The following is a 14410-nucleotide window of genomic DNA, read 5'->3' as shown; positions in this document are numbered from 1 at the left end:
TATCACTTAAATTTTGGACCTACCAAAAATTTTTATTGGGCTATTAATAATTGGATTTAAACAATAGATGATCCATTAGATTTATAGATAGTATAAATAAAATAAATATAATTTAATGTTGTAATACTATAACGTCATATGTTAAATATTTAAATATTTGTCGATGTTAACTTTTAAAATTATAAAGATTTTTTTATTTAAATAACAAAATCATATTATCTAACAATGATTAATCTTTGATACCTTAAACCAATGAAAACAAATTTTAAGCTATATAGTTTATTTTAAAATTAAACAAAAACTAAATGTTTAATTATTTACTTGATAATATAAATCTATGAAGCGAAAAGTTTAATTTCTTAAAAACTTTCTAAATTTGTGAAGTGTTTCAATATCTTTGAATATGTCAATAAAACAATATTGTACTAATCTTTATATATATAGTTACGATTTTAATAATGAAATAATAATCCGAAAATTATATATGGAAGAAGATACAAATACATGTGAAAGTTTGAAACAATCTATTCAATGAAAAAATATACCGTAAAATTATTATGTTTTAAAAATTGATAGACCCATGCATATTATAATATATACCAATTAGAGTTGAAAACAAAATATTTATATAAAATTATATGAAAACAAAAACCCGCGCGGTTGCACTGGTCGAGATCTAGTTTAGTTTATTTGTCATGATTTCCATTATTTTAGGTAATTTTGCTTATTTATTAATTCGGTTTAAGCTAAGTCATTAATTTATTAATAGTTTTTAGTTGAGTCCATAATTTATTAATTTAAATAATATAGCTATAAAATATGTAATTAGATATATAATTATTTTGATTTTGCTTATTTGTCATGTTTTCCATGATTTTAGTCAATTTTGTTTATTTGTCATGTTTTAATTAGGTTTTAGCTTAGTCATTGATTTATAAATAATTTTTAGATGAATCACTAATTTATTAATTTAAAAAATATCCGTAATGAATTTTATATATAATTAAAAAATAATTTTGATTTAATAATATTTAAATCTATATGTTATATTAAAATTCTTATTTTCTTATTTGTCATATTTTATTAGGTTTAAAGCTTTTATATAGGTCATTGATTTATTATTAGTTTTTAACTGAGTATTTATTAATTTTCAAAAAACCCGTAATGAATTTTATATATAATAAAACACGCATTTTATTTTAATAATATTAAATTTATATGTTATATTAAATAATTAATTATAAACTAATATAATAAAATTGTGAAAATATATTTAAAAATTAAAAGAATTCTTATATATATTGTGTTGCTATCTGAAAACAATATTTTTTATTTTAAAGTTAAAAAACTAAGATATAAAACAGTTTATAATTAAATATTAGTCAAACAAAATTATTTATATAAAGATATTTTCTAACTATTTCTAATATATGAGTGTTTTAAAACTTTTAACACAATAATAAGTACATAGTTCGATGAACAGTTTTTTGACATATATAAATAATTTGATGTTTGATTTAACTATTTAAAATCATAAATAATAACTTAACTTGTGACTGATTTCAAAACAAATTTTCTTGCTTTTACCTTAAACCAGTTTAAGTTTAATCCGTGAAACACTATAATTTCAGTTGGTGACCCCCAGGAGTGGGCGTTCGGGTACCCATTCGGATTCGGTTCGGATCTATTCGGGTTTCGGGTTTTCGGGTTTAAAGATTTTAGTCTCATTCGGGTATTTCTAAATTTCAGTTCAAGTTCGGTTCAGATCTTTGCGGGTTCGGTTCGGGTTTGGACAACCCATTCAAATTATTTTTAAAATTTTAATATTCATTATATGCTTAAAATTTCGCAAAATCTATAAAACAAAATAATATATTACACATAAATTTGTATAATATATGTCAACATACCTAAAATTAACATATAAATTGGTTTGATTTGGATAGAAAATCAATAGATATTTCAAGTATTTTGGTGTTTTGAATATATTTTAGCTATTTTAGACATTTACTTTTGACTATTTATGTATATTTTCAAGTATTTTAGACAACTTAAAAGTTCTTATATATTTTGGATGTTTTTAATATATATTAAATCTAAAAATAAGTAATATATTTAGGTATATAAATCTATTACGGTTACATTCGGATACCCGAGATATTTCGGTTCGGATCGGATTCGATTTCGGTTCTTTAGATACCGAAATTTTGAACCCGTTCGGATATTTAATCAACTTCAGTTCGGGTTCGGTACTACTTTTTCGGATCAGGTTCGGTTCGGTTCTTCGGATCCGGGTTTTATGCCTAGCCCTAGTGACCACTAGAAGAATGAAAAAAATGAAAAAAATAAAAAAATAAAATTTTATTTGAGGAATTAAAAAATAAAAAAAAATATGAATTTTTGTTCAACTTGTTCCTTATCAAAATTGCATAAAGAACTAAAATTTTAACATAACTGGTATAAATTTTGAAGAACAAAGAATTCACCATAATTTTTTTTCTTCGACATGTTCACCAATTAGAGTTTTATAATGCTGATTTTTGGATTAATAAGACATAAAATAATAAGTATTCCTAAGATGATTATGCCCGCATGTACTGCTAAACCACCTAGTAAAATTATAAGCTACAACAATTTATGTTCTTTTCGAAAAAGTTGGTGAATATTATATTTTCCTTCAATTCCACAATCCAACGTGGAACAATCAGAGAAGGATAAAAACAATCTACAACTTTTTACCACGTCATCCAATGAATGAATGACACGTGAATAAAAAGCTAAAAATGAAATAGTCTCTCCACCAATCATCACTGTCTACACTTGTTCATGATCTCAACAGGAAAAGAGAGTTCGACCTGCAATGGTGGCTGCGGCGCATCATAGTTAAGACTGGGGTTTCTTATTCGCTTTTGTGTTTCCATTAGGTTATTCATCTTTGAGCTAAAATTAAGAGAGTCGCAACCTGAAACTGGTGATTCTCATGAGTGATCCTAGTGGTGGTCACATAGCCTCAGTGGAAGCCATTAAAGGTGCATATGATTAAGTATAGCTTCTAGCTCTGAGAGCTGAACCATCCAAAGTCTTCATATTTATCCTTTTTTTTTCTTGTTCAATATTCATTACATGTCTGGATCAGATATAACTAAAGACATCAGGTTGTGGAGGACAAACTTATGATACAGAAGGTTCAGCATTTGCTTGGTAAGGTTAGGAAACTCAACTCCATATATCTATTGTTCAGGGCGTTTGGGAATACGGTAGATCAGTGGCGGATCTAGAAACTCTTTTAATCGAGGGCACAATTTTATAATTAGATTATATAATTTAAATATTTTTTTTCAAATAACTATATATTAATAATAAATATATATTTATTTTAAAATATTATATTATATTATATTTTTGTCAAGCATTTTTGTTCACAAAAGAAATACTTAGGTTGTTTCAAAACTTTTCACAACTCACTCTAATATTAATATATATATATATATATTAATAAAGGTACAAACTAGTTTCAAAGAAAAAGAAATTGAAATAAAAATGATGCAAAACAAATTAAACACAAAATTGATGCAAAACAAATTAAACATACAGATGAACAAATTACATGGAAATGATGCTTCTTATGGGACCTACCGAAAATAAAATGGCTGGTAAAAAAACTGTTATTTTTTTTTTTGAAACACAACTTTCATTTATAACTTCAAGAACTACAAAAACAAGAGGGAATTAAGCTACAAAAACAAGAGGGAATTAAGCATCCTCTTAGAAACAAACAATAAACTACAAGGAGAAATGAAATCAAACAGGACAAATCTTCATATGAAAATGACAACACACTCAAGACAATGCTTGAATGCGTCTGGAGAGCCTTCACGACAAAGTCGGACAGCTGAGAAATAGTCACAAGTGACGTTGAGGGACAACCCCCACCAACGAGAAGAACCGAAGTAATCTCAATTGCACCTTCTGACCCGTACAGACCGCTACACAAGGTGACAAACCGGTGAGTGAGTTGAAACAAAAACTCGGGATAGAACCCAAGAGGACATCTCCATTCATTGAAGGAAGGTATGGTGGTGAAATACTCTCCTCATTAGAGGAGGATGATGACAAATTCTTCCTAAAGAAGTGATATTGCAATAATATCAGATTATAAACTCCTATGAACCCATGGGAAATCTTCAAATTATCCAAAGAATTCAGACCAGCAGCTAAATATCTCACGTCTAGAACTGATAGTCTGGCCTTTAGAATCTTGATAATTTGGTTATAAGCTTCAGCAAAAGAGTTGGGCCAGGCCCACTTAGGTATAGATCTCAGTTCAGAAGCAAAGGCATACACCGGGAAGTTACGAGACGTCATGGATCTCGGTTGAAGGTCGGAGATGGTACGTATGACGTCGACTGAGAGATATATGGCACTCGCCGGCGGAGAGACAAGTTTACTGAGGTAAGCTGGGTTACCATCGAAGCCGGATGGCGAAGGAGACGGTTGGTGAAGGTAAGCTGAGCCGCGGTTGAGAAGAGGGCACACATGGGAAGATGACAACACACTTAGAGGCGAGAAAAGTGAAGAGCTTCGGATTAGATCCGGATCGAGGCTTGAGTTGTCGTGGATTCTGGTGTCGTATAAGTGAAAAAGTGCAACACCCAGTCGATTTGTTGTCTCACTTCCCGGTGGCGGAAAGCGAGAGTTTGTACGTTGAGATCTGAACTCCATGAGCAATTGAAGAGCAAGGACAAAGTTGACGGTGTGGCTTGTCCGTCGACAGCCAGAGAGAGGTTCACCGGAAAACGTTCCCGTGAACCAGAGTACAACGGTGGTGAAGAAAAAAAAAAAACATCAATTAAGGGAATACGGAGCATCTAACTATTCACACAAACTATAGAGGGGGGCACACTGAAACCACTGGGATACTTGCCAAAACTTGGTAAAATGAACAAAACATATATATAATTAGTTGGGGGCACGTGACCCCGTACTCATCAACGTGGGTCCGCTCCTGGGGTAGATACTGTCTTCATTTTGATAAATCATTTCCTCTTTAGTACATATCGACTTATGTGACTCTGTTTAATGTCAGCAGTCCCCGTCAACATCTCATTTGGAGGCATGTGAGTTTTGCTGTAAACGACAATACAGCTCAGCTATGCCTTCGGATCGTCCTGTCTCCTGTGGCTGGAAGAGCTAGCTTCAAAGTCACTTGATTTGGATATGAAAGTATGTCATTTGTACTTGGACTGGTTGACGTAATTGTAGTTCCTGTAACTTTATATACGTGATACGTCAATTAGAAACAGAAGCTGAACAAAAGTTTGTTCCTGCTACTTTTTATTTTCTAGCAGTCTTTTCTCTCTACTTAGAGAAATGCTTGATCTGTTTGTATATAAATGGATCTGAGTATCTCCTGCAGAACACTTCCACAATATTATTGCTTCTGGAATCAGAGTCAGGTGTTTGTGTTTCCTAATTGTCATATATTTAGTGTGTTGGTAGTGTTTCCTATGCTTTGTTCAACTTCGGTAAAGATTTGCGTGATAGAGCTGATTAGGAAAATGATTGGTATTTCAATTTAATATTCGCTTTAGAGATTAGTTTTAGATGTTTCCCTTTAGATAAACCCTGATTTTACCTTCTCCTTGTTTCCTTCTCCGGCAATAGCATAAGGTAAAGGGAGCGAGAAGAAGTCACTGACCAACATGGTGATACCTTTGTTTTGATAGCTAGAAATTGTGGAACTTAGTTATCAGAAACTGTAACACTTTTGTAAGTGTTCCTCTGACTCATTCGAAACCGTTAGAATAACATTTGTTTTTTATATTTTGATCCTCATTGATGTCATTAGGCGAATTGCTAGTTAAACTACTCTTCTGATGTTCTTATATATGTTGCCAGTTTCTGAATAATGTTTTCATGTTCAGAGCCGTCTCAGTCTTATGTGGAATTATGTTATAATCAGAGAACTAGAGAAACAGCCAACGCCGTCGGGAAGTTGCTATAGCTGAAAATAAAAAGATACATTGGTGATGTTATAGCTCACAATCACGTTTTTGTCATGGTGTGGGACAAACTGCTCAAGCTAAGAATAGATGATCCACATGTGTAAGAACAAAAATTTTGGAGGTATGTAAAACAATCACACATGTGTAAGAACAAAAATTTTGGAGGTTAAATGTCTGGATGTGGATGCCCTCTTCATATCTCACATTTTAGTGAACTAAGCCCATAAGCAAAGGCACTCACGGAAGAATCAAACCGTATGCTTTCTAACTTCTACTGAGTTTTTACACTCTTCTACAGTCTTTACTTGCTCTATGTATTTAATAGCATCAACATCTTTTGTTTTGCAGCATACATGCGAAGCCCATGCCACACTGAGCTAGAGACAGGAGCAAGTGAAGTAAGAAGTAAGTTTACATTCGTTTTAATGTTCTCAATTCATCATTTGGTAATGCCCTTGTGCTGTATCTTCTTGAATTAATACAGCCTGAGACAATTGTCTGCGTTTGATTCAGTATGTGTAGATCGTTTGATTCAGTATGTGCTTTGTTGGTGAATGAATTCAAAGGAATTAAAACAGCTTTGAGCATCAATCTGAAATTGAGATTTATACATCTGCAAAAAAATAAAAAAAATATTTACAATTCAACAAAGTTGTTACCGATTGAATACAAATCTATGAACATAATCGAATACGATCAAATGTGGATTTAGGATGATGTGTTTAAGTTGCCATAAATAATTTACAAAAACATGCTTTATTTTATTAATTTATTAAATAAAATTAGTTTAGGGTTTTTTCGTTAAATACTTAGTTTGGGGTTTTTTACCCAAAACAAACTTAGTTGAGGAGTTTTAACATTAAAAATCCTTATTTTATTGTGAATATTTGAAAGAGATTTTACAAAGAACTCAGACGTTTAGATTACAGAAAACTTTTAGATTCAATTTGGTTTGATTCACAACTCACACCATAGCTTGGTATTTATGGTACAAAACTTAAAGTATATTACAAGGTATATTTTGGTGTATCTGGGAAGCTGTCTTGGATGGCTCTCTTCAATCATTGTGCTGAGAAGTTTCTCCTTATTGCTCAAACTTTTATGTATTCTGTTTTTGACTTATACTTATTTACCACGACCACGACCGTCACATGTACGTTCTCATTCCCCACGCAGTATCAAGTTCTGATGTGTAGTCCCTTGTAGCGCATTCAAATCCAAAGATTTCAATGTGATTGTGTACAACTTTTTGTATTTTATAACACATGAAAGCTGCTGTTATTCACCAATGGTTGTACAAAACCTATAACGTGTTAAAAAAAAATTGAAGAGATCCTGTACCCTTTTTTTTTTGAACAACGAGATCTTGTACAAAATAAAGAAATGCTTTTAAGGCCATTTTGTTTACGTAAAAGCTAAAATTGAAGAGATTTTGTATAAAAGTTAGTAAATCTAGTAACATTCATATACCTTTTTTCCTGTTTGTATGGGTGTTCGAAGCTGTTAGGAGTGAACCTAATCACCCTTTTGATATCTTAGAACACAAGTTGCTTTGATGCCAATTAAGACCCTTCTTCAAAGTTAAGAGAGTTTGTGAAAAACAAACTAATAAAAACAAAACACAAGTTACTTCAATTTTTTTCTCTGTCTTTTTTCTTTGGCTTTTCTCATTTAAATAAAGAAACTAGAACCATAAGTTCCAACAGTTACGGAAGCAAATTACATAAAGGGAAACATGGGCATGTGACTTACTCTCTCCTTGAAAAGAGGACATGAGCACAAGATCATAACTAATACATGCAGCAATAATTAAAAAAAGAAGATAATAATCTGTCAAGCCACGTACGGTTTGGTCGCCGGTTCGGTACTTGACTAATTACCAACTCATCAGAAGCAGTTGGCGGCTCGGCGCACACCTGATGATATCAACGATACATGGGCAAGGTGAAAATCTCTTGGCACTTGGCGTTTCATTTGCTCTTTAATATAAGATTTGTGTAGTTTATGAACATTGAGTTGCTTGGAAATGGATTGTTTTTATTTAAATCATAATCTTATTGCTTTATTCTCTCTCTTTTTTGTTGTTTACGAAGTATGACTACAATTACTGGTTTGCATAAGAATTGAGCTGCATATGCTGGACCTGTTACAGTTGAAGTACTGATCACAGTCGTTTACATTGCATTAGATCTGGATATTGTGGTCTTGATCTTCTTTTACATCCTTGATTTAATCTCTACCTCCTGGTTCTCCTGCAGGCATCAATCCACATTTGATTGGTTGTGATGTAAGAAACATGACCACTTAAACTTTTCAGATTTTGAGCAATAAGGATGTCATTGCTGTAAACCAAGGTGAACATCCATATTTTTTATACTTGTTAGCTTAACTGCTTACATGATTTTCGGCATATCCATTGTAGAATCTGAGAATACTTCTGGTTGCATAGCCACTTGGTGTTCAAGGAAGGAAAATTCAAGCTAATGGAAAGGATGAGTATCAACCGGTATGACTTAGGTGCCACAATTGTGGTTAGTGACCAAATGGTAGCTGCTCCCTGGAAACGTTATTATAAGCCTGCAACGATTACATCATCATCAGATATGGTTGGTCTTGAATCTACCATTAGCGTCTTGGTTCGAGATTTGTGGCAGCACAAAGATGTAACCCACAATGCCTCCGTCTCCTTTTGAAGCTCAAGTAGACGCGCATGACTGTTACAAGCTCACTCCCTGGAAATATCACACACTGATGTACAGTCCCTTCTTGTGAGGCATTCAAATCCAAAGATTTCCCCTGTGTGATTGTGAACAGCTTCTTGTGTATTTTGCAATACATGAAAGCTGTTTTTACCCTTAAAACCTTCATAGGTCTGGTTATACAATACCTAGAACATGTGTGTTAATGTTTTAACTAAATATATAAATGCTTTTAGATCATTTGTTTCTGAAAAGGCTAAGAATGGCAAGAGATCTTGTATAAAAATTGATCGAGAATCAAAAGAAAGTAAACTCCGAGCAAAAAACAAATGGCAAATCAAATTTTTCAGTAACTTTTAATCTATACATACCACTAGTGTATGCACTGTCTTACCAACAATGAAGAAGATATCTCTCAAGAAACATTGATCAACAGAAAGTAATCAAATTCCTGATGAATCTTTTAAATCCTAAAAAGAGTTTTTCCATGCAATTAAAGATACAACATAGTTATCCTATAGGGAAACCAAGAGACCAACCAAAGATTCTGTCACAATCACTAAATTCAAGAACTCTTCAACTTTTGGGAGGTTTTGCTCTCTTCTTCTTTGCCATTCTCCATTTCCAGTGTTTTTGAAGATATAGAATCTCCTATGTTTTCTGGTGGTGAAGACTGACAAGGCTCTGATTTCACACATTCTTCTCCTTTGATACTGGCAGAAGAAGTAGACACTTCACCAGAAAGATTGCAGCTACTACTGGCTCCTATATGATGAGATGCTGAGTTTCCAGCACCCGAACCTCTGAACCTGGCATGGTACAGCTGTTGACTCTGCAACAACCAGTGAGCAAGAATTTTAGAAGATTGCAGCAACAAGTTAAAATTCTAAGCCAATAATTCAGAAGCTAGAAATCACATACCATATCAGGAATATAAGTTCCTGTTCCTCTCCTCTTTCCCATGTTTTGAAAGACATTAGGCTGAATTGAGGTTGAACCATTCATGGCTCTTAGATAAAACTCATTGTTTTGGTAACTCGCAAGTCTTCCAAAGTAACCTTCAAAGTCTCCACTGAGGTCAGATAGTTCTGACCTTCCAGTACCAAACGCAGTAACAGGATCTTTCACATCTTGCCTTTGTCCCTTACCATTCCTCTCCAAAGCATTGCCAAAGTACTTCTCCAGTCTCCATCCAATGGTTTCACCAGGTAGTGAAAGAACATCTCTGAGCTTTCGAGCTCCCAGTGTAAAAGCATGTTTTACTCGTTTGACATTTCCTAACAAAATGTTTTTTTTTTAAATAAACATTTTTATACTGGTACAAATGGTTATAGAACTCTATCAATAACGTACCTATTGTAACACTTTTTCCGAGGTTGTTGCTGTATTTAAGAGGATCAACTATGTTGAGATGTTTGATAGGAAACTCAAGACCATTTGTTTCAACAGGTTTGGTTGGAGCAGTATATAACTTGACACAATCTCTTACAAACTTCTGGTCAAGCAATAACTCCTGCCCATTTTCTGGAGAAGCCGCTGTAAAAGAGATAGAGAGACTATCAAACCCAAAACATCAAATAAGAAGTGTTTGCGGTTTTTGACATCATCCTTACCCATAAGTTCTGGAAGACGAGATATTGGCACAGGACCACTGAGACTGATACAGTAGTTGCTCCAATCAAATGAACCATAGTAATCCAAGAACTTGTAGAGAACCTGTTGAAGAATATGACTTTAATCTCATCTTTTGCATATATCAATTGTAGACGATGCTACAGCTCCAGAGAAATTAGAGTGATTACCGATAAAGGGCCGGATAATGATGAATGAAATAGGTTGATGATGTACAAGACTAGTATTGACAATGCATATGTTGAGAACAATCCCATGTTGGCACCAAGAATTCTGCTCTCATAATAGCACCAAGCTTTAATTAAGATGATGCTACGCTTAAAAAGATGATCTCTTCCAAAGAGTTGGTCAACCTGAAAGTAAATCAGAACAAATATTAGAACTCAGTGACTACGAATCAAAGCTGAGTAAATGATATGTTTACTAGATTTCTAGAGCCTACTCTTGAACAGGTGATGGTACCTGTTCCAGAAAACATAAAGCACAGAGACCCGCCATTTGATTAAAGGAGATATCAACAGCAATGTTCCTGATGTTGCATTTTATGACCTTGACCTACAATCCATAAGGGCAAAAGTTCACGAGAATGTTTTCTGGAGCATTCTTAGTACAAAGCAAAGCAGAAACCAAAAGGAAACAAACCTGTGCAGGGATATACTTAACATCAGTTACATCGAATTCAGGTTTTCCTTCTTCACTCTTAAGTGTATTGTACATTTTTTCAAAGAATTTATGCTCCATATTTTGCTTAGTTATGACCGTCATATCAATATCTCCATCTGGGAGATATGTTTTCAGTGGCACTGAACCAAATGAAAATACCTGTAGATACAAATTGCAATTTGAAAATTAACGACCATAAAAAACAATCAAGAGTGTTAGAGTAATTGGGGTTTCAAACCTCAATTCCATCATGACTCTTGATTAGAGCTCGTACGTAATCAATGATTTCATTCCTATTTCTATCTGAAACAAAGAAAGGTTGGATAACGCTTAGTATCTCATGAGCTCTCTCTTCTGCAATCATCCAAGACTCCTCAACTATCATGAGTGAATCCCCTTCAGCTTGGGCTGTTGTCAGCGACGATGAGGAAACTGACAATCTTTCTTGATTATCACCCATCAGAGTATAACTTCAAATTAAAAACTTCAAGTCGATAATACAAACAAAGAATCCTCAACCCATAAAGCCACTTGTATGAGTGCGATATCTACAAAGAAGTTTCAAAAGAAAAAAAAAATTGACTTTACTAGAATCACATTAGATAAAGAAAAGGATACTAAAGCAAAAGAAATGAAGATGGTTGTCTAATTACTTAAGCTTCGAGATTAGGTCCCAACATATTAGAGAACACGAAAGACGATCAATTTAGTGATTAGTACCAAAAAGAGAGTGAGTGATATACATTCTAAGCAAAGAGAACAAAAGTCCAAACAAAGCATGTCAATATAGCTTTACAAACCCAAATAGAACACTGTAGTGATTTATTAATTGAAAAAAAGAAAATGGGAAAACCGTGATACGTCAATTGCGTGATGATTAACTATACGGTCAAAAATGAGCTCAGAGTTCTCAGTCGTATCTTCCAAAGTCAAACATATTTTTGTTCGTCCACATCGGTAAAAGCAGAAAACTTTTTAAATATAAATCGAGGTTTAAGTATCGAAAGAGTACCTGCTGCGGATTTAGTCCATGTGTCTTGAGATTCTTGGGGCTAATCTGCGAATATTCAATATGCTCTAATACCTGCAACAAATATATAAAATTCATGTTTTTTTAACTATTAAAAATCAAAACTTTGGAACAGGGTTTATGATTGTAACTAATCTACATGACATTTGACATGAAAACAATTTGGGGGGAAATCTCAACTTTTCGTTTTGGTATAATCTTTAAGCTTTAACAAAAGGACAACGAAGATAGCTTAAGACAAAAGTCAAGACCCCACACAAACAAACAAAAAACGAGAATCAACAACACAAACCTTCGGAAACAAACCAATTCTACTGCGAAAGACAATTTCGAGGCAAACTATGTTTCTAACCAATGGAAATGCTTAAGATTAAGCAAAGATTAATTCACCTCGAGACAAAAGATTTGAGCGGTTGAGTTTTTAGATCTTATGGATATGATACAAACATACACGGTTTCACCAACTTTATTCAAACCCACAAAAACCTTACATGGAAAAAAATAATATTTAGATAAAGCCAAAGCAGCGATGAATGATATAAAACGGATAGTAATTTTTTTTTTGTATCAAGAGAAACACCGAAACGGTAATTAAAAATATAGAAGTTTGGAGGATAAGAATTGGGTGAATTATATAGAAGAAAATATGGAAGTTTCAAAAAAGTGTGAGACCTAAATCAATCTACCATTTTTGTATCATGACAAAAAGAATTAAACTTCACCTCCTCCTACAAAAAGAGGAAGATTTGATTTATTACCTTCTTCATCATCGTTGAACGAGACTCCAGAGAAAACCTCTGTGATTAAACAAAAACCCTCTTTTTTCCAGAGTCAAGAAACAGAAACTCAATTTCCATGAAAGGGAAGAAAATATGCGTATCGTATTCTAGGTGGTATCGAGTGTAGACGATCATACGCGTTTAAAAGTGGGACCTACAAATCATAAGGGTGATGACGTGGTTTAACACTTTTGTCAACGTGGTTTAACACACGGGTGCTGGTACGAGGTTAACTTGATGACGTGGCTTAACACTTTTTGTTAATATGATGCATAGGCTTCTTCCTCAGTAGTAGCGTCAGAACAGGCCCGGCTAAGAAAATAGGTGGCCCATGTTCCTTATTAATTATTATTTCTTTTCTGGCGAACAAACAATTTTTTATTAATAAACTAGATCATTTATCCGCGCTACGCACGGATAATATATTTAAATTTGTTACATTATCATTTTTAACTTAAATTAACTGATTTTTAAAAAAAAATTAATTTTTTTTAGTTTGAAATAAGTATTTCTATTATATTTAACACAATTAAGTAATAAAATATGAAGAACCAAATCCGAGATTTTAGAGTTTTGTAAAAAATATAATTATGTATAGAACATAAATTCTCTTATTTTAAAAGATCGGAATCTCATCTCGAATAAATTCACGAAAATAAAAAATACTCGAATAACCTACTTAAAATATAAAACCCTCTTTTCTAATCATATTTTTTACGTGTAATAGTTGAAAACTGATAATTGAAATTATATGTTTTAAGTTTTATATAGCTTTCAAATTATATGTTATAAAAAATCGAAATTCTTTTCAAATTTAAAATAAAAATAGTTTCAATTTGTAAAATATAATGAAACAAATTCAAAATAATTCGAAAAATATTCATGAAGTAGCAATTTACAAAAGTTTGATCAAATTTGTAAGTCAGTGTATATATATTTTCTTATCCAAGTAACTTTTTAAATTCACAAACTCTACACAATTTTATCTCCCAATAAGCCTCATCTTTATAGTAGACTTCTTATTCACTCTAATCATGCTTTTTTGCTCACTAACACGTAGACATCACTTATGTCTTTTAATTTATTCTCTATATATTTAAATTGCTTAGCAAAGATTGAAAGACAGAAGTTGAGTTTTAGATTTTATATAGAAGTAGAAATCTAAAGAAAACAATGATAAAATAGTTTAAAATGTAAATAAATCTAGGTATCAAGTCTTGTGAGAAAGAGAATAACAATCCGAATGATGAATGAATTAGAATCACTCTTTGCTGCATGGTTTTGCATGATCTCTTATTTGCCTTTTGAAATGCTTTATGTAATCAATTGATTTGTTGAAGTAGAAATTTGTTGCTGGTGATGAACGGAGCAGTAGTTTGCCTGGAAAATATTGGATATTATTGTTATGTTGATAAAAAAAATTTAGATATGTATTATTTTTTTATGTGTTTAGTAAAATTATTTACCTTGGAAAAGTTTAGGAATTATGCTTGTGATGATGAAAACTTTAAATTTCCTATCCTTCTTGCTTTGTAGGATGCTAAAATCTGCTACTTGCTTATCGCACAGTATGAGTTTAACAATTGTCGACCTGAGATAGAG

General features: G+C 32.7%; 1 protein-coding gene across 1 annotated transcript; it reads right to left on the bottom strand.

The window, feature by feature from the left end:
* Positions 1–8967: 8967 nt before the first annotated feature.
* BNAC04G24980D (protein HESO1) lies at positions 8968–13163 on the bottom strand. The gene is made up of 9 exons (XM_022701159.2): positions 12012–13163; positions 11238–11547; positions 10979–11158; positions 10799–10891; positions 10507–10689; positions 10318–10420; positions 10058–10240; positions 9626–9981; positions 8968–9536 (listed from the first exon to the last, which is right to left on the bottom strand). Exons 2-9 carry the CDS (start codon positions 11457–11459, stop codon positions 9270–9272), a joined length of 1587 nt encoding a protein of 528 aa, XP_022556880.1. The 5' UTR covers positions 11460–11547; positions 12012–13163; the 3' UTR covers positions 8968–9269.
* Between the last annotated feature and the right edge of the window lie 1247 nt (positions 13164–14410).

Source organism: Brassica napus, chromosome C4 (assembly GCF_020379485.1).
Source record: "Brassica napus cultivar Da-Ae chromosome C4, Da-Ae, whole genome shotgun sequence".
In the NCBI taxonomy this organism is placed as follows: domain Eukaryota; kingdom Viridiplantae; phylum Streptophyta; class Magnoliopsida; order Brassicales; family Brassicaceae; genus Brassica; species Brassica napus.
Note: the sequence above shows the minus strand (reverse complement) of the source record. Positions and strands in the feature narration are given on the sequence as shown.